General features: G+C 50.4%; 1 protein-coding gene across 1 annotated transcript in view; it reads left to right on the top strand.

The window, feature by feature from the left end:
- The first annotated feature begins 1016 nt into the window (after positions 1 to 1016).
- The window catches only part of LOC125947756 (uncharacterized), a 353840-nt gene continuing 332837 nt past the window's right edge, over positions 1017 to 22019 (top strand). The window contains exon 1 of the mRNA XM_049673030.1: positions 1017 to 1289. Coding sequence (XP_049528987.1) covers positions 1188 to 1289 — 102 coding nt within the window. The 5' untranslated portion in view covers positions 1017 to 1187. The remainder of the gene's footprint in view (positions 1290 to 22019) is intronic.

Raw genomic sequence — 22019 nt, 5'->3', positions numbered from 1 at the left:
TTAGATCACTCATAACGTTTTTTTTTCTTCATATTTTGACGAGATACAAACAAGCTGCCAAGTATATTTTAGCTAGGGCACTGTCGAAATATGCGATCAGCCTCGCATAACAAGATAGGTAGAAAACGAATATACAGTAATTATTCATAACGACCATAGTTAGTTCAGAAACGTTAAACTTTATGTCTTTATAAGAGACATATTTCCAACGTATGTCCACTCCGTGTCATGCACAGTTCTCCTATAAGACTCGGTGAAACATTGCGGACAGCGCCTTTCTAATGCTTTCAGGATATGTTTAAGGACGTTCTCACAAAGCCGACATTTATCGCATGCTTGTAATGCACTCGTAATGTTCTAGAATTCTTGAATAACTCATTTACTGCAATTTGTACTTTACCTATCACGTTCAAATGTTCTGAAATGCTTGCCCGTAATGTTTCATTCCAAATAGAAAATTGGTGCCTCCACTGGTTCTTCCCGGGCATGGACAAACGTGTTAGGCATTTCACAAAGCGCCTCTAAACAGAAAGAAAATGTGGGCTTAAGAATTTTTACTTATCTCCTAATTACCCACACTTCAAAATCTGCTTGGATATCCCAAGTAGGTTTCGCTGCTCTTCGTGTACGTGTAAACTGCGTGATAAAGTAGCTTTTCGTATTCAGGAAACCATGAAAACCGCATATAATGGTTTCGAGCGCTTTTATGCGCTCGAAACGTTAAACGCTACGATGACCTGCACGATGCTGAAATGCTACGATGACCTGCACTATGCTGAAATGCCATGCATACAGACATAAACGGTCAATGCCATCGCCTGCTCTGGACACCGAGTGCCTTGCGAACTTCAAATGACTCGACTAAAGTGATCACATGTTTTTGTGCGTATTTCTTCGCTGATTTATGTATTGACTCAGAGACATTTGTTCTTGTAAATGTCAAATTGTACGTATACGTGGAACGAAGAGAGCGGATAATTTATTATATATGCCAACTTATTGCGCACGTGCACGCTTCCATGCCCGAAGCATTCGTCTGTAAAACATATTAATAACCGAAAGCGGAGCTTGCACCTTTGGCAGTGCTGTGCGGCAGTTTAGTCGACACCGCTTAGCTGTTGAGTGGGATCGATATCTCTTCGCGAGAGCGGCATCTAGTCAAATAGACGATAGCCTTCCTGTGCACAATGCAACGAATTTCTACTTTCACCCTTGGCTATGCCTTTGCACTAGGAACGCTTGTACTTGCCAATATTTCTATACCCAAGAGCAAGATGGACGGATGGACGGTGAGTGGAAATTATGTTGCAAGACCGTAGAGGCTTGGACTAGTCGGTACATACTCGATAAGGGAACAGCGAGAAAACAAGAAGGGAGACAAACACCAGCGCTGACATATATGCAGTTCAGTCGTCAGTCTTCCTTCTTGTCTTCTTGTGTTTTCTTGCGCTGTTTCCTTATTGGGAAATTAGGTTTCTAAAATATCACGATTGATCTCCTTGATTCTTTCTCTGAAAACTACAAACCTAACTTCTAGCTATTTCATAGGGAGCATTTTCTGGTCTTCTGTTACATAAAAAAAAGTCGCAGTCTCGCCCGAAAGGCGAATCATTGATTGCGATAACAAATTAGTAGACAGCTATGCCAAATAAGGATGTTAGTTTTATCAGCCGTATAAAGTTGTAAATATTCGCTTACTAACTAAATAAACAAGCACGGTGCCACGCGCGCGCAGGTAAACATGAACACATCTCGCTCGATGACCACGGGAGGTCGTTAAAACGCTGGAGTGAGACAGCGCGCCTGTGGCAGCGAGCAAATTGACCTTCGAGATGACTCTCGCTTCCAAGCGAACTAAACGTCGAAAGCGCAGCGCATACGAAGCTACCGGCACTCGGCGAATGCACTTTGGCACATCGCAGATCCCTTTGAAGATGAGGCTCAGGCGGGCGCACACTTCGGCCGCGTCGCAGATCGCTTTCAAGATAGCTCCGTGAGCAGCAGCCACGATAGCAGAACGCGCCCTCTCCCCCCCCCCCCCCCCCCCCCCCGTCCCGTCTCCGTCGCCTCCTCCCCGTGTTCCGCGCGTAGGTGGATTCACACGACCGGACGGAGGAGGAATTTTCGCAGCGGATGGCGTATCACGTGACGCGCACGTCATCAAAACGTGCCGCCCTCGCCTAGTCCGGGCTCCTCCGCTCGCTGTCCGGATTGAAAATGCTCGCCGGTATTTCCATCCGTCCGTTTGGCGGTCGTCTGACCTCAATTTAGCGTAGTCAGCGTCAAATCTGATAACATCGGACGCATTGGCGTGGCTACGATGGCGTGTTATCGGCTTGGAGCCACGTGTGATTTCGTTGTGCAGCAGTGACCGCCTGTCTTTTGTTGTGATGCAGCGGGAAAGGCGAGTCGTGGTTGCGCGCGCAGTTCTTTTTACTCAAACCGCTCAGCCTGCGTGACTTCAACATGAGTGAGGTGCACAAAAAAAAAAAAAAAAAAAAAACGCTTAGTGACGAGGCAACCGTCACTCTTTTGGTTCTTGTTGAGGGATTCATAGCACTATTGCATATAGGGCACGCCGAGTATGCAAACGCGCAGCTGCTAATAAACGTTGGAGTCGAGAGTAAGCACGCGGATTCCGCAAAAGACGGTCCGGCTGTGCGAATGCGACCTAACTCGGCTGCGCCGGATTCAAGTGCTGACGTCATTGTTTGTCCGCGGAGCAGGCGGGATTTTGCCCTCGCGTGTGTATCCACCTTTAAGGTGGATTCACACGACCGGACGGAGGAGGAATTTAAGGTGGATTCACACGACCGGACGGAGGAGGAATTTTCTCAGCGGATGGCGTATCCCGTGACGCGCGCGTCATCAAAACGTGCCGCCCTCGCCTAGTCCGTCCTCCTCCGCTCGCTGTCCGGATTGAAAATGCTCGCCGGTATTTCCATCCTTCCGTTTGGCGGTCGTCTGACGTCAATTTAGCGTATTCAGCGTCAAATCTGTCCACATTGGACAGATTGGCGTGGCTACGATGGCGGGTTGTCGGCTTGGAGCCACGTGTGTTGTTGTTGTGCAGCAGTGACCGCACGTGTTTTTGCGGTGGTGCAGCGAGAAAGGCGAGTCATGGTTGCGCGCGCCTTTCTGTTTACTGAGACCACGCAGCCTGCCTGACCTCAACATGAGTGAGGTGCACACGAAAATGCTAAGTGACGAGGCAACCGTCACTCTTTTGGTTCTTGCTGGGGGATTCATAGCACTATGGCATATAGGGCACGCCGAGTATGCAAACGCGCAGCTGCTAATAAACGTTGGAGTCGAGAGTAAGCACGCGGATTCCGCAAACGGCGGTCCGGCTGTGCGAATGCGACCTAACTCGGCTGTGCCGGATTCAAGTGCTGACGTCACTGTTTGTCCGCGGAGCAGGCGGGATTTTGCCCACGCGTGTGTATCCACCTTAAAGGTGCATTCACACGACCGGACTGAGGAGGAATTTTCGAAGCGGATGGCGTATCACGTGACGCGCGCGTCATCAAAACGTGCCGCCCTCACCTAGTCCGGCCTCCTCCGCTGACTGTCCGGATTGAAAATGCTCGCCGTTATTTCGATCCTTCCGTTTGGCGGTCGTCTGACGTCAATTTAGCGTATTCAGCGTCAAATCTGTCCACATTGGACAGATTGGCGTGGCTACGATGGCGGGTTGTCGGCTTGGAGCCACGTGTGTTGTTGTTGTGCAGCAGTGACCGCACGTGTTTTTGCGGTGGTGCAGCGAGAAAGGCGAGTCATGGTTGCGCGCGCATTTCCGTTTACTCAGACCATGCAGCCTGCGTGACCTCAACATGAGTGAGGTGCACACGAAAATGCTAAGTGACGAGGCAACCGTCACTCTTTTGGTTCTTGCTGGGGGATTCATAGCACTATGGCATATAGGGCACGCCGGGTATACAAACGCGCAGCTGCTAATAAACGTTGGAGTCGAGAGTAAGCACGCGGATTCCGCAAACGGTGGTCCGGCTGTGCGAATGCGACCTAACTCGGCTGCGCCGGATTCAAGTGCTGTCGTCACTGTTTGTCCGCGGAGCAGGCGGGATTTTGCCCTCGCGTGTGTATCCACCTTTATCAGCAGCTGCGCGTTTGCATGCTCGGCGTGCTCTATATGCCATAGTGCTGTGAATCCCTCAATGAGAGCCAAAAGAGTGACGGTTGCCTCGTCACTTAGCGTTTTCTTGTGCACCTCATTCATGTCAAGGTCACGCAGGCTGCACGGTCTGAGTAAATAGAAATGCGCGCGCAACCATGACTCGCCTTTCTTGCTGCACCACAGCAAAAGCACGTGTGGTCACTGATGCACAGCAACAACACACGTGGCTTCAAGCCGACAACACGCCATCGTAGCCACGCCAATATGTTCAATGTTGACAGATATGACGCTGACTACGCTAAATTGATGTCAGACGACCACCAAACGGACGGATGGAAATACCAGCGAGCATTTTCAATCCGGACCGCGAGCGGAGGGGGCCGGACTAGGCGAGGGAGACACGTTTTGATGACGCGCGTGTCACGTGATACGCCATCCGCTGCGAAAATTTCTCCTCCATCCGGTCGTGTGAATGCACCTTAACTCGGCTGCGGCGGATTAAAGTGATCACGTGACTGTTTGGCCCGCGGAGCAGGCGGGATTTTGTCCTCGCGTATGTATCCACCTTAAACGAAGACCGTCCCACTGTAAAGGTGGATACACACGCGAGGGCAAAATTCCGCCTGCTCCACGGACAAACGGTGACGTCATCACTTGAATCCTGCGCAGCCGAGTTAGGTCGCATTCGCACAGCCGGACCGCCGTTTGCGGAATCCGCGCGCTTACTCTCGACTCCAACGCTTATTAGCAGCTGCGCGTTTGCATACTCGGCGTGCTCTATATGCCATAGTGCTATGAATCCCTCAACAAGAACCAAAAGAGTGACGGTTGCCTCGTCACTTAGCATTTTCTTGTGCACCTCACTCATGTCGAGGTCACGCAGGCTGCGCGGTCTGAGTAAATAGAAATGCGCGCGCAACCATGACTCGCCTTTCCCGCTGCACCACAACAAAAGGACATGCGGTCACTGCTGCACAATAAAAACACACGTGGCTTCAAGCCAACGTTTTTAGATTAGGAAAAGTAATCTAAAAACGTTGCTTGAAGCCGACAACACGCCATCGTAGCCACGCCAATTCATTCAATGTTGACAGATTTGACGCTGCCTACGCTGAATTGAGGTCAGACGACCGCCAAACGGACGGATGGAAATACCGGCGAGCATTTTTAATCCGGACCGCGAGCGGAGGAGGCCGGACTAGGCGAGGGTGGCACGTTTTGCTGACGCGTGCATCACGTGATACCCCATCCGCTGCGAAAATTCTTCCTCCATCCGGTCATGTGAATGCACCTTAAGGTGGATACACACGCGAGGGCAAAATCCCGCCTGCTCCGCGGACAAACAGTGACGTCAGCACTTGAATCCGGCGCAGCCGAGTTAGGTCGCATTCGCACAGCCGGACCGCCTTTTGCGGAATCCGCGTGCTTACTCTCGACTCCAACGTTTATTAGCAGCTGCGCGTTTGCATACTCGGCGTGCCCTATATGCCATAGCGCTATGAATCCCTCAACAAGAACCAAAAGAGTGACGGTTGCCTCGTCACTTAGCGTTTTTTTTTTTTTTTGTGCACCTCACTCATGTTGAAGTCACGGAGGCTGCGCGGTTTGAGTAAAAAGAACTGCGCGCGCAACCACGACTCGCCTTTCCCGCTGCATCACAACAAAAGACACGCGGTCACTGCTGCACAACGAAATCACACGTGGCTCCAAGCCGATAACACGCCATCGTAGCCACGCCAATGCGTCCGATGTTATCAGATTTGACGCTGACTACGCTAAATTGAGGTCAGACGACCGCCAAACGGACGGATGGAAATACCGGCGAGCATTTTCAATCCGGACAGCGAGCGGAGGAGCCCGGACTAGGCGAGGGCGGCACGTTTTGATGACGTGCGCGTCACGTGATACGCCATCCGCTGCGAAAATTCCTCCTCCGTCCGGTCGTGTGAATCCACCTTTAAGGGCCTATATACTCGCTCAATCCGCCCGTCCGCGCCACACGCCTCCGCCCTCTTGCGGACCGGACGGAAGGCCAAAAGGCGGATCGTGTCGAAAAAGTCGGTGTACGCTGCATCCGCACGAGCGGATTGCCTGCGCACTCCGATTGGGTGACGTGGTCTGTTGACAGCTGGCAACCATTCGGCGGAGCAAAGTGTTCAAGGTTGGCAACTACCTTTGACCGCAGACGACACTAGCGTATTTTTGCAGATACGACTTCAAGTTTCCGCGTCACGGTGAAAATGTGACTCTAGGCTGTCACATTCTGTTCTGCAGCCGCATCTGTTCCATTGGCGCCGTCATCCTTGTTCGAAACTACCTTTGACCGCACACTACACTGGTATATTTTTGCAGATGCGACTTGAAGTTTCCGCGTCACGGTGAAAATGCGACTCTAGGCTGTCACATTCTGTTCTGCAGCCGCATGTGTTGCATTGGCGTCGTCATCCTTGTTCGAAACTACCTTTGACCGCACACTACACTGGTATATTTTTGCAGATGCGACTTGAAGTTTCCGCGTCACGGTGAAAATGCGACTCTAGGCTGTCACATTCTGTTCTGCAGCCGCATCTGTTGCATTGGCGCCGTTTTCCTTGTTCGAAACTACCTTTGACCGAACACTACACTGGTATATTTTTGCAGATGCGACTTGAAGTTTCCTCGTCACGGTGAAAATGCGACTCTAGGCTGTCACATTCTGTTCTGCAGCCGCATGTGTTGCATTGGCGTCGTCAGCCTTGTTCGAAACTACCTTTGACCGCAGACGACACTGGTATATTTTTGCAGATGCGACTTGAAGTTTCCGCGTCACGGTGAAAATGCGACTCTAGGCTGTCACATTCTGTTCTGCAGCCGCATGTGTTGCATTGGCGTCGTCAGCATGGTTCGAAACTACCTTTGACCGCAGACGACACTGGCGTATTATTGCAGATACGACTTCAAGTTTCCGCGTCACGGTGAAAACGCGACTCTAGGCTGTCACATTCTGTTCTGCAGCCGCATGTGTTGCATTGGCGTCGTCATCCTTGTTCGAAACTACCTTTGACCGCACACTACACTGGTATATTTTTGCAGATGCGACTTGAAGTTTCCGCGTCACGGTGAAAATGCGACTCTAGGCTGTCACATTCTGTTCTGCAGCCGCATGTGTTGCATTGGCGTCGTCAGCCTGGTTCGAAACTACCTTTGACCGCAGACGACACTGGCGTATTATTGCAGATACGACTTCAAGTTTCCGCGTCACGGTGAAAATGCGACTCTAGGCTGTCACATTCTGTTCTGCAGCCGCATGTGTTGCATTGGCGTCGTCATCCTTGTTGGAAACTACCTTTGACCGCACACTACACTGGTATATTTTTGCAGATGCGACTTGAAGTTTCCGCGTCACGGTGAAAATGCGACTCTAGGCTGTCACATTCTGTTCTGCAGCCGCATCTGTTGCATTGGCGCCGTCATCCTTGTTCGAAACTACCTTTGACCGCACACTACACTGGTATATTTTTGCAGATGCGACTTGAAGTTTCCGCGTCACGGTGAAAATGCGACTCTAGGCTGTCAGATTCTGTTCTGCAGCCGCATGTGTTGCATTGGCGTCGTCAGCCTTGTTCGAAACTACCTTTGACCGCAGACGACACTGGTATATTTTTGCAGATGCGACTTGAAGTTTCCGCGTCACGGTGAAAATGCGACTGTAGGCTGTCACATTCTGTTCTGCAGCCGCATGTGTTGCATTGGCGTCGTCAGCCTGGTTCGAAACTACCTTTGACCGCAGACAACACTGGCGTATTTTTGCAGATACGACTTGAAGTTTCCGCGTCACGGTGAAAATGCGACTGTAGGCTGTCACATTCTGTTCTGCAGCCGCATGTGTTGCATTGGCGTCGTCAGCCTGGTTCGAAACTACCTTTGACCGCAGACAACACTGGCGTATTTTTGCAGATACGACTTCAAGTTTCCGCGTCACGGTGAAAATGCGACTCTAGGCTGTCACATTCTGTTCTGCAGCCGCATGTGTTGCATTGGCGTCGTCATCCTTGTTCGAAACTACCTTTGACCGCACACTACACTGGTATATTTTTGCAGATGCGACTTGAAGTTTCCGCGTCACGGTGAAAATGCGACTCTAGGCTGTCACATTCTGTTCTGCAGCCGCATCTGTTGCATTGGCGCCGTCATCCTTGTTCGAAACTACCTTTGACCGCACATTACACTGGTATATTTTTGCAGATGCGACTTGAACTTGCCGCGTCACGGTGAAAATGCGACTCTAGGCTGTCACATTCTGTTCTGCAGCCGCATGCGTTGCATTGGCGTCGTCATCCTTGTTCGGAAACTACCTTTGACCGCAGACTACACTAGGTATATTTTTGCAGATGCGACTTGAAGTTTCCGCGTCACGGTGAAAATGCGACTCTAGGCTGTCACATTCTGTTCTGCAGCCGCATGTGTTGCATTGGCGTCGTCATCCTTGTTCGAAACTACCTTTGACCGCACACTACACTGGTATATTTTTGCAGATGCGACTTGAAGTTTCCGCGTCACGGTGAAAATGCGACTCTAGGCTGTCACATTCTGTTCTGCAGCCGCATCTGTTGCATTGGCGCCGTCATCCTTGTTCGAAACTACCTTTGACCGCACACTACACTGGTATATTTTTGCAGATGCGACTTGAAGTTTCCGCGTCACGGTGAAAACGCGACTCTAGGCTGTCACATTCTGTTCTGCAGCCGCATGTGTTGCATTGGCGTCGTCAGCCTGGTTCGAAACTACCTTTGACCGCAGACGACACTGGTATATTTTTGCAGATGCGACTTGAAGTTTCCGCGTCACGGTGAAAATGCGACTCTAGGCTGTCACATTCTGTTCTGCAGCCGCATGTGTTGCATTGGCGCCGTCATCCTTGTTCGGAACTACCTTTGACCGCACACTACACTGGTATATTTTTGCAGATGCGACTTGAAGTTTCCGCGTCACGGTGAAAATGCGACTCTAGGCTGTCACATTCTGTTCTGCAGCCGCATGTGTTGCATTGGCGTCGTCAGCCTGGTTCGAAACTACCTTTGACCGCAGACGACACTGGCGTATTTTTGCAGATACGACTTCAAGTTTCCGCGTCACGGTGAAAATGCGACTCTAGGCTGTCACATTCTGTTCTGCAGCCGCATGTGTTGCATTGGCGTCGTCAGCCTTGTTCGAAACTACCTTTGACCGCAGACGACACTGGTATATTTTTGCAGATGCGACTTGAAGTTCCCGCGTCACGGTGAAAATGCGACTCTAGGCTGTCACATTCTGTTCTGCAGCCGCATGTGTTGCATTGGCGTCGTCAGCCTGGTTCGAAACTACCTTTGACCGCAGACGACACTGGCGTATTATTGCAGATACGACTTCAAGTTTCCGCGTCACGGTGAAAATGCGACTCTAGGCTGTCACATTCTGTTCTGCAGCCGCATGTGTTGCATTGGCGTCGTCATCCTTGTTCGGAAACTACCTTTGACCGCACACTACACTGGTATATTTTTGCAGATGCGACTTGAAGTTTCCGCGTCACGGTGAAAATGCGACTCTAGGCTGTCACATTCTGTTCTGCAGCCGCATCTGTTGCATTGGCGCCGTCATCCTTGTTCGAAACTACCTTTGACCGCACACTACACTGGTATATTTTTGCAGATGCGACTTGAAGTTTCCGCGTCACGGTGAAAATGCGACTCTAGGCTGTCACATTCTGTTCTGCAGCCGCATGTGTTGCATTGGCGTCGTCAGCCTTGTTCGAAACTACCTTTGACCGCAGACGACACTGGTATATTTTTGCAGATGCGACTTGAAGTTTCCGCGTCACGGTGAAAATGCGACTGTAGGCTGTCACATTCTGTTCTGCAGCCGCATGTGTTGCATTGGCGTCGTCAGCCTGGTTCGAAACTACCTTTGACCGCAGACAACACTGGCGTATTTTTGCAGATACGACTTGAAGTTTCCGCGTCACGGTGAAAATGCGACTGTAGGCTGTCACATTCTGTTCTGCAGCCGCATGTGTTGCATTGGCGTCGTCAGCCTGGTTCGAAACTACCTTTGACCGCAGACGACACTGGCGTATTTTTGCAGATACGACTTCAAGTTTCCGCGTCACGGTGAAAATGCGACTCTAGGCTGTCACATTCTGTTCTGCAGCCGCATGTGTTGCATTGGCGTCGTCATCCTTGTTCGAAACTACCTTTGACCGCACACTACACTGGTATATTTTTGCAGATGCGACTTGAAGTTTCCGCGTCACGGTGAAAATGCGACTCTAGGCTGTCACATTCTGTTCTGCAGCCGCATCTGTTGCATTGGCGCCGTCATCCTTGTTCGAAACTACCTTTGACCGCACATTACACTGGTATATTTTTGCAGATGCGACTTGAACTTGCCGCGTCACGGTGAAAATGCGACTCTAGGCTGTCACATTCTGTTCTGCAGCCGCATGCGTTGCATTGGCGTCGTCATCCTTGTTCGGAACTACCTTTGACCGCACACTACACTAGTATATTTTTGCAGATGCGACTTGAAGTTTCCGCGTCACGGTGAAAATGCGACTCTAGGCTGTCACATTCTGTTCTGCAGCCGCATGTGTTGCATTGGCGTCGTCAGCCTGGTTCGAAACTACCTTTGACCGCAGACGACATTGGCGTATTTTTGCAGATACGACTTCAAGTTTCCGCGTCACGGTGAAAATGCGACTCTAGGCTGTCACATTCTGTTCTGCAGCCGCATCTGTTGCATTGGCGCCGTCATCCTTGTTCGAAACTACCTTTGACCGCAGATGACACTGGTATATTTTTGCAGATGCGACTTGAAATTTCCGCGTCACGGTGAAAATGCGACTCTAGGCTGTCACATTCTGTTCTGCAGCCGCATGTGTTGCATTGGCGTCGTCAGCCTTGTTCGAAACTACCTTTGACCGCAGATGATACTGGTATATTTTTGCAGATGCGACTTGAAGTTTCCGCGTCACGGTGAAAATGCGACTGTAGGCTGTCACATTCTGTTCTGCAGCCGCATGTGTTGCATTGGCGTCGTCAGCCTGGTTCGAAACTACCTTTGACCGCAGACGACACTGGCGTATTTTTGCAGATACGACTTCAAGTTTACGCGTCACGGTGAAAATGCGACTCTCGGCTGTCACATTCTGTTCTGCAGCCGCATGTGTTGCATTGGCGCCGTCATCCTTGTTCGGAACTACCTTTGACCGCAGATGATACTGGTATATTTTTGCAGATGCGACTTGAAGTTTCCGCGTCACGGTGAAAATGCGACTGTAGGCTGTCACATTCAGTTCTGCAGCCGCATGTGTTGCATTGGCGTCGTCAGCCTTGTTCGAAACTACCTTTGACCGCAGACGACACTGGTATATTTTTGCAGATGCGACTTGAAGTTTCCGCGTCACCGTGAAAATGCGACTCTAGGCTGTCACATTCAGTTCTGCAGCCGCATTGTGTTGCATTGGCGTCGTCAGCCTTGTTCGAAACTACCTTTGACCGCAGACGACACTGGTATATTTTTGCAGATGCGACTTGAAGTTTCCGCGTCACCGTGAAAATGCGACTCTAGGCTGTCACATTCTGTTCTGCAGCCGCATGTGTTGCATTGGCGCCGTCATCCTTGTTCGGAACTACCTTTGACCGCACACTACACTGGTATATTTTTGCAGATGCGACTTGAAGTTTCCGCGTCACGGTGAAAATGCGACTCTAGGCTGTCACATTCTGTTCTGCAGCCGCATGTGTTGCATTGGGGTCGTCAGCCTGGTTCGAAACTACCTTTGACCGCAGACGACACTGGCGTATTTTTGCAGATACGACTTCAAGTTTCCGCGTCACGGTGAAAATGCGACTCTAGGCTGTCACATTCTGTTCTGCAGCCGCATGTGTTGCATTGGCGTCGTCATCCTTGTTGGAAACTACCTTTGACCGCACACTACACTGGTATATTTTTGCAGATGCGACTTGAAGTTTCCGCGTCAAAGTGAAAATGCGACTCTAGGCTGTCACATTCTGTTCTGCAGCCGCATCTGTTGCATTGGCGCCGTCATCCTTGTTCGAAACTACCTTTGACCGCACACTACACTGGTATATTTTTGCAGATGCGACTTGAAGTTTCCGCGTCACGGTGAAAATGCGACTCTAGGCTGTCACATTCTGTTCTGCAGCCGCATGTGTTGCATTGGCGTCGTCAGCCTTGTTCGAAACTACCTTTGACCGCAGACGACACTGGTATATTTTTGCAGATGCGACTTGAAGTTTCCGCGTCACGGTGAAAATGCGACTGTAGGCTGTCACATTCTGTTCTGCAGCCGCATGTGTTGCATTGACGTCGTCAGCCTGGTTCGAAACTACCTTTGACCGCAGACACCACTGGCGTATTTTTGCAGATACGACTTCAAGTTTCCGCGTCACGGTGAAAATGCGACTCTAGGCTGTCACATTCTGTTCTGCAGCCGCATGTGTTGCATTGGCGTCGTCAGCCTGGTTCGAAACTACCTTTGACCGCAGACGACACTGGCGTATTATTGCAGATACGACTTCAAGTTTCCGCGTCACGGTGAAAATGCGACTCTAGGCTGTCACATTCTGTTCTGCAGCCGCATGTGTTGCATTGGCGTCGTCATCTTTGTTGGAAACTACCTTTGACCGCACACTACACTGGTATATTTTTGCAGATGCGACTTGAAGTTTCCGCGTCACGGTGAAAATGCGACTGTAGGCTGTCACATTCTGTTCTGCAGCCGCATGTGTTGCATTGGCGTCGTCAGCCTGGTTCGAAACTACCTTTGACCGCAGACGACACTGGCGTATTTTTGCAGATACGACTTCAAGTTTACGCGTCACGGTGAAAATGCGACTCTCGGCTGTCACATTCTGTTCTGCAGCCGCATGTGTTGCATTGGCGCCGTCATCCTTGTTCGGAACTACCTTTGACCGCAGATGATACTGGTATATTTTTGCAGATGCGACTTGAAGTTTCCGCGTCACGGTGAAAATGCGACTGTAGGCTGTCACATTCAGTTCTGCAGCCGCATGTGTTGCATTGGCGTCGTCAGCCTTGTTCGAAACTACCTTTGACCGCAGACGACACTGGTATATTTTTGCAGATGCGACTTGAAGTTTCCGCGTCACCGTGAAAATGCGACTCTAGGCTGTCACATTCAGTTCTGCAGCCGCATGTGTTGCATTGGCGTCGTCAGCCTTGTTCGAAACTACCTTTGACCGCAGACGACACTGGTATATTTTTGCAGATGCGACTTGAAGTTTCCGCGTCACCGTGAAAATGCGACTCTAGGCTGTCACATTCTGTTCTGCAGCCGCATGTGTTGCATTGGCGCCGTCATCCTTGTTCGGAACTACCTTTGACCGCACACTACACTGGTATATTTTTGCAGATGCGACTTGAAGTTTCCGCGTCACGGTGAAAATGCGACTCTAGGCTGTCACATTCTGTTCTGCAGCCGCATGTGTTGCATTGGGGTCGTCAGCCTGGTTCGAAACTACCTTTGACCGCAGACGACACTGGCGTATTTTTGCAGATACGACTTCAAGTTTCCGCGTCACGGTGAAAATGCGACTCTAGGCTGTCACATTCTGTTCTGCAGCCGCATGTGTTGCATTGGCGTCGTCATCCTTGTTGGAAACTACCTTTGACCGCACACTACACTGGTATATTTTTGCAGATGCGACTTGAAGTTTCCGCGTCACGGTGAAAATGCGACTCTAGGCTGTCACATTCTGTTCTGCAGCCGCATCTGTTGCATTGGCGCCGTCATCCTTGTTCGAAACTACCTTTGACCGCACACTACACTGGTATATTTTTGCAGATGCGACTTGAAGTTTCCGCGTCACGGTGAAAATGCGACTCTAGGCTGTCACATTCTGTTCTGCAGCCGCATGTGTTGCATTGGCGTCGTCAGCCTTGTTCGAAACTACCTTTGACCGCAGACGACACTGGTATATTTTTGCAGATGCGACTTGAAGTTTCCGCGTCACGGTGAAAATGCGACTGTAGGCTGTCACATTCTGTTCTGCAGCCGCATGTGTTGCATTGGCGTCGTCAGCCTGGTTCGAAACTACCTTTGACCGCAGACAACACTGGCGTATTTTTGCAGATACGACTTCAAGTTTCCGCGTCACGGTGAAAATGCGACTCTAGGCTGTCACATTCTGTTCTGCAGCCGCATGTGTTGCATTGGCGTCGTCAGCCTGGTTCGAAACTACCTTTGACCGCAGACGACACTGGCGTATTATTGCAGATACGACTTCAAGTTTCCGCGTCACGGTGAAAATGCGACTCTAGGCTGTCACATTCTGTTCTGCAGCCGCATGTGTTGCATTGGCGTCGTCATCCTTGTTGGAAACTACCTTTGACCGCACACTACACTGGTATATTTTTGCAGATGCGACTTGAAGTTTCCGCGTCACGGTGAAAATGCGACTCTAGGCTGTCACATTCTGTTCTGCAGCCGCATCTGTTGCATTGGCGCCGTCATCCTTGTTCGAAACTACCTTTGACCGCACACTACACTGGTATATTTTTGCAGATGCGACTTGAAGTTTCCGCGTCACGGTGAAAATGCGACTGTAGGCTGTCACATTCTGTTCTGCAGCCGCATGTGTTGCATTGGCGTCGTCAGCCTGGTTCGAAACTACCTTTGACCGCAGACGACACTGGCGTATTTTTGCAGATACGACTTCAAGTTTACGCGTCACGGTGAAAATGCGACTCTCGGCTGTCACATTCTGTTCTGCAGCCGCATGTGTTGCATTGGCGCCGTCATCCTTGTTCGGAACTACCTTTGACCGCAGATGATACTGGTATATTTTTGCAGATGCGACTTGAAGTTTCCGCGTCACGGTGAAAATGCGACTGTAGGCTGTCACATTCAGTTCTGCAGCCGCATGTGTTGCATTGGCGTCGTCAGCCTTGTTCGAAACTACCTTTGACCGCAGACGACACTGGTATATTTTTGCAGATGCGACTTGAAGTTTCCGCGTCACCGGTGAAAATGCGACTCTAGGCTGTCACATTCAGTTCTGCAGCCGCATGTGTTGCATTGGCGTCGTCAGCCTTGTTCGAAACTACCTTTGACCGCAGACGACACTGGTATATTTTTGCAGATGCGACTTGAAGTTTCCGCGTCACCGGTGAAAATGCGACTCTAGGCTGTCACATTCTGTTCTGCAGCCGCATGTGTTGCATTGGCGCCGTCATCCTTGTTCGGAACTACCTTTGACCGCACACTACACTGGTATATTTTTGCAGATGCGACTTGAAGTTTCCGCGTCACGGTGAAAATGCGACTCTAGGCTGTCACATTCTGTTCTGCAGCCGCATGTGTTGCATTGGGGTCGTCAGCCTGGTTCGAAACTACCTTTGACCGCAGACGACACTGGCGTATTTTTGCAGATACGACTTCAAGTTTCCGCGTCACGGTGAAAATGCGACTCTAGGCTGTCACATTCTGTTCTGCAGCCGCATGTGTTGCATTGGCGTCGTCATCCTTGTTCGAAACTACCTTTGACCGCACACTACACTGGTATATTTTTGCAGATGCGACTTGAAGTTTCCGCGTCACGGTGAAAATGCGACTCTAGGCTGTCACATTCTGTTCTGCAGCCGCATGTGTTGCATTGGCGTCGTCATCCTTGTTCGAAACTACCTTTGACCGCAGACTACACTGGTATATTTTTGCAGATGCGACTTGAAGTTTCCGCGTCACGGTGAAAATGCGACTCTAGGCTGTCACATTCTGTTCTGCAGCCGCATGTGTTGCATTGGCGTCGTCAGCCTTGTTCGAAACTACCTTTGACCGCAGACGACACTGGCGTATTTTTGCAGATACGACTTCAAGTTTCCGCGTCACGGTGAAAATGCGACTCTAGGCTGTCACATTCTGTTCTGCAGCCGCATGTGTTGCATTGGCGTCGTCAGCCTGGTTCGAAACTACCTTTGACCGCAGACGACACTGGGTATATTTTGCAGATACGACTTGAAGTTTCCGCGTCACGGTGAAAATGCGACTCTAGGCTGTCACATTCTGTTCTGCAGCCGCATGTGTTGCATTGGCGTCGTCAGCCTTGTTCGAAACTACCTTTGACCGCAGACTGACACTGGTATATTTTTGCAGATGCGACTTGAAGTTTCCGCGTCACGGTGAAAATGCGACTCTAGGCTGTCACATTCTGTTCTGCAGCCGCATGTGTTGCATTGGCGCCGTCATCCTTGTTCGAAACTACCTTTGACCGCAGACGACACTGGTATATTTTTGCAGATGCGACTTGAAGTTTCCGCGTCACGGTGAAAATGCGACTCTAGGCTGTCACATTCTGTTCTGCAGCCGCATGTGTTGCATTGGCGCCGTCAGCCTTGTTCGAAACTACCTTTGACCGCAGACGACACTGGTATATTTTTGCAGATGCGACTTGAAGTTTCCGCGTCACGGTGAAAATGCGACTCTAGGCTGTCACATTCTGTTCTGCAGCCGCATGTGTTGCATTGGCGTCGTCAGCCTTGTTCGAAACTACCTTTGACCGCAGACGACACTGGTATATTTTTGCAGATGCGACTTGAAGTTTCCGCGTCACGGTGAAAATGCGACTCTAGGCTGTCACATTCTGTTCTGCAGCCGCATGTGTTGCATTGGCGTCGTCAGCCTGGTTCGAAACTACCTTTGACCGCAGACGACACTGGCGTATTTTTGCAGATACGACTTCAAGTTTCCGCGTCACGGTGAAAATGCGACTCTAGGCTGTCACATTCTGTTCTGCAGCCGCATGTGTTGCATTGGCGTCGTCAGCCTTGTTCGAAACTACCTTTGACCGCAGACGACACTGGTATATTTTGCAGATGCGACTTGAAGTTTCCGCGTCACGGTGAAAATGCGACTCTAGGCTGTCACATTCTGTTCTGCAGCCGCATGTGTTGCATTGGCGTCGTCATCCTTGTTCGGAAACTACCTTTGACCGCACACTACACTGGTATATTTTTGCAGATGCGACTTGAAGTTTCCGCGTCACGGTGAAAATGCGACTCTAGGCTGTCACATTCTGTTCTGCAGCCGCATGTGTTGCATTGGCGTCGTCAGCCTGGTTCGAAACTACCTTTGACCGCAGACGACACTGGCGTATTTTTGCAGATACGACTTCAAGTTTCCGCGTCACGGTGAAAATGCGACTCTAGGCTGTCACATTCTGTTCTGCAGCCGCATGTGTTGCATTGGCGCCGTCATCCTTGTTCGGAAACTACCTTTGACCGCAGACTGACACTGGTATATTTTTGCAGATGCGACTTGAAGTTTCCGCGTCACGGTGAAAATGCGACTCTAGGCTGTCACATTCTGTTCTGCAGCCGCATGTGTTGCATTGGCGTCGTCAGCCTTGTTCGAAACTACCTTTGACCGCAGACGACACTGGTATATTTTTGCAGATGCGACTTGAAGTTTCCGCGTCACGGTGAAAATGCGACTCTAGGCTGTCACATTCTGTTCTGCAGCCGCATGTGTTGCATTGGCGTCGTCAGCCTTGTTCGAAACTACCTTTGACCGCAGACGACACTGGTATATTTTTGCAGATGCGACTTGAAGTTTCCGCGTCACGGTGAAAATGCGACTCTAGGCTGTCACATTCTGTTCTGCAGCCGCATGTGTTGCATTGGCGCCGTCATCCTTGTTCGAAACTACCTTTGACCGCACACTACACTGGTATATTTTTGCAGATGCGACTTGAAGTTTCCGCGTCACGGTGAAAATGCGACTCTAGGCTGTCACATTCTGTTCTGCAGCCGCATGTGTTGCATTGGGGTCGTCAGCCTGGTTCGAAACTACCTTTGACCGCAGACGACACTGGCGTATTTTTGCAGATACGACTTCAAGTTTCCGCGTCACGGTGAAAATGCGACTCTAGGCTGTCACATTCTGTTCTGCAGCCGCATGTGTTGCATTGGCGTCGTCATCCTTGTTGGAAACTACCTTTGACCGCACACTACACTGGTATATTTTTGCAGATGCGACTTGAAGTTTCCGCGTCACGGTGAAAATGCGACTCTAGGCTGTCACATTCTGTTCTGCAGCCGCATCTGTTGCATTGGCGCCGTCATCCTTGTTCGAAACTACCTTTGACCGCACACTACACTGGTATATTTTTGCAGATGCGACTTGAAGTTTCCGCGTCACGGTGAAAATGCGACTCTAGGCTGTCACATTCTGTTCTGCAGCCGCATGTGTTGCATTGGCGTCGTCAGCCTTGTTCGAAACTACCTTTGACCGCAGACGACACTGGTATATTTTTGCAGATGCGACTTGAAGTTTCCGCGTCACGGTGAAAATGCGACTGTAGGCTGTCACATTCTGTTCTGCAGCCGCATGTGTTGCATTGGCGTCGTCAGCCTGGTTCGAAACTACCTTTGACCGCAGACAACACTGGCGTATTTTTGCAGATACGACTTGCAAGTTTCCGCGTCACGGTGAAAATGCGACTCTAGGCTGTCACATTCTGTTCTGCAGCCGCATGTGTTGCATTGGCGTCGTCAGCCTGGTTCGAAACTACCTTTGACCGCAGACGACACTGGCGTATTATTTGCAGATACGACTTCAAGTTTCCGCGTCACGGTGAAAATGCGACTCTAGGCTGTCACATTCTGTTCTGCAGCCGCATGTGTTGCATTGGCGTCGTCATCCTTGTTCGAAACTACCTTTGACCGCACACTACACTGGTATATTTTTGCAGATGCGACTTGAAGTTTCCGCGTCACGGTGAAAATGCGACTCTAGGCTGTCACATTCTGTTCTGCAGCCGCATCTGTTGCATTGGCGCCGTCATCCTTGTTCGAAACTACCTTTGACCGCACACTACACTGGTATATTTTTGCAGATGCGACTTGAAGTTTCCGCGTCACGGTGAAAATGCGACTCTAGGCTGTCACATTCTGTTCTGCAGCCGCATGTGTTGCATTGGCGTCGTCAGCCTTGTTCGAAACTACCTTTGACCGCAGACGACATTGGCGTATTTTTGCAGATACGACTTCAAGTTTCCGCGTCACGGTGAAAATGCGACTCTAGGCTGTCACATTCTGTTCTGCAGCCGCATGTGTTGCATTGGCGCCGTCATCCTTGTTCGAACTACCTTTGACCGCAGATGACACTGGTATATTTTTGCAGATGCGACTTGAAGTTTCCGCGTCACGGTGAAAATGCGACTGTAGGCTGTCACATTCTGTTCTGCAGCCGCATGTGTTGCATTGGCGTCGTCAGCCTTGTTCGAAACTACCTTTGACCGCAGACGACACTGGTATATTTTTGCAGATGCGACTTGAAGTTTCCGCGTCACGGTGAAAATGCGACTCTAGGCTGTCACATTCTGTTCTGCAGCCGCATGTGTTGCATTGGCGTCGTCAGCCTTGTTCGAAACTACCTTTGACCGCAGACGACACTGGTATATTTTTGCAGATGCGACTTGAAGTTTCCGCGTCACGGTGAAAATGCGACTCTAGGCTGTCACATTCTGTTCTGCAGCCGCATGTGTTGCATTGGCGCCGTCATCCTTGTTCGGAACTACCTTTGACCGCAGACTACACTGGTATATTTTTGCAGATGCGACTTGAAGTTTCCGCGTCACGGTGAAAATGCGACTCTAGGCTGTCACATTCTGTTCTGCAGCCGCATGTGTTGCATTGGCGTCGTCAGCCTGGTTCGAAACTACCTTTGACCGCAGACGACACTGCGTATATTTTTGCAGATGCGACTTCAAGTTTCCGCGTCACGGTGAAAATGCGACTCTAGGCTGTCACATTCTGTTCTGCAGCCGCATGTGTTGCATTGGCGTCGTCAGCCTTGTTCGAAACTACCTTTGACCGCAGACGACACTGGTATATTTTTGCAGATGCGACTTGAAGTTTCCGCGTCACGGTGAAAATGCGACTCTAGGCTGTCACATTCTGTTCTGCAGCCGCATGTGTTGCATTGGCGCCGTCATCCTTGTTCGAAACTACCTTTGACCGCACACTACACTGGTATATTTTTGCAGATGCGACTTGAAGTTTCCGCGTCACGGTGAAAATGCGACTCTAGGCTGTCACATTCTGTTCTGCAGCCGCATGTGTTGCATTGGCGTCGTCAGCCTGGTTCGAAACTACCTTTGACCGCAGACGACACTGGCGTATTTTTGCAGATACGACTTCAAGTTTCCGCGTCACGGTGAAAATGCGACTCTAGGCTGTCACATTCTGTTCTGCAGCCGCATCTGTTGCATTGGCGCCGTCATCCTTGTTCGAAACTACCTTTGACCGCAGATGACACTGGTATATTTTTGCAGATGCGACTTGAAATTTCCGCGTCACGGTGAAAATGCGACTCTAGGCTGTCACATTCTGTTCTGCAGCCGCATGTGTTGCATTGGCGTCGTCAGCCTTGTTCGAAACTACCTTTGACCGCAGACGACACTGGTATATTTTTGCAGATGCGACTTGAAGTTTCCGCGTCACGGTGAAAATGCGACTGTAGGCTGTCACATTCTGTTCTGCAGCCGCATGTGTTGCATTGGCGTCGTCAGCCTGGTTCGAAACTACCTTTGACCGCAGACGACACTGGCGTATTTTTGCAGATACGACTTCATGTTTACGCGTCACGGTGAAAATGCGACTCTCGGCTGTCACATTCTGTTCTGCAGCCGCATCTGTTGCATTGGCGCCGTCATCCTTGTTCGAAACTACCTTTGACCGCACACTACACTGGTATATTTTTGCAGATGCGACTTGAAGTTTCCGCGTCACGGTGAAAATGCGACTCTAGGCTGTCACATTCAGTTCTGCAGCCGCATGTGTTGCATTGGCGTCGTCAGCCTTGTTCGAAACTACCTTTGACCGCAGACGACACTGGTATATTTTTGCAGATGCGACTTGAAGTTTCCGCGTCACGGTGAAAATGCGACTCTAGGCTGTCACATTCAGTTCTGCAGCCGCATGTGTTGCATTGGCGTCGTCAGCCTTGTTCGAAACTACCTTTGACCGCAGACGACACTGGTATATTTTTGCAGATGCGACTTGAAGTTTCCGCGTCACGGTGAAAATGCGACTCTAGGCTGTCACATTCTGTTCTGCAGCCGCATGTGTTGCATTGGCGCCGTCATCCTTGTTCGGAACTACCTTTGACCGCACACTACACTGGTATATTTTTGCAGATGCGACTTGAAGTTTCCGCGTCACGGTGAAAATGCGACTCTAGGCTGTCACATTCTGTTCTGCAGCCGCATGTGTTGCATTGGCGTCGTCATCCTTGTTCGAAACTACCTTTGACCGCAGACGACACTGGTATATTTTTGCAGATGCGACTTGAAGTTTCCGCGTCACGGTGAAAATGCGACTCTAGGCTGTCACATTCTGTTCTGCAGCCGCATGTGTTGCATGGCGTCGTCAGCCTTGTTCGAAACTACCTTTGACCGCAGCCGACACTGGCGTATTTTTGCAGATACGACTTCAAGTTTCCGCGTCACGGTGAAAATGCGACTCTAGGCTGTCACATTCTGTTCTGCAGCGCATGGTTGCATTGGCACCGTCATCCTTGTTGGAAACTACCTTGACCGCACACTACACTGGTATATTTTTGCAGATGCGACTTGACGTTTCCGCGTCACGGTGAAAATGCGACTGCTAGGCACGTTCACTCAGTTTTCTGCAGCCGCATGTGTTGCTTGCGTCCGTCCAGCCTTGTTTCGACAACTACCTTTGATACCGCAGGCACTGACACTGGTATATTTTTGCAGATGCGACTTGAAGTGTTCCGCGTTACAGGTGAAAATGCGACTCTAGGCTGTCCATCAGTCTGTTCTTCAGCCGCATGTTGCTTGGCGTCGTCAGCCTGTTCGAAACT

This window comes from Dermacentor silvarum, chromosome 8 (genome assembly GCF_013339745.2).
Source record: "Dermacentor silvarum isolate Dsil-2018 chromosome 8, BIME_Dsil_1.4, whole genome shotgun sequence".
Classification (NCBI taxonomy): Eukaryota; Metazoa; Arthropoda; class Arachnida; order Ixodida; family Ixodidae; genus Dermacentor; species Dermacentor silvarum.
The sequence above is the reverse complement of the archived record's forward strand: the minus strand, read 5'-3'. Positions and strand labels throughout refer to the sequence as shown.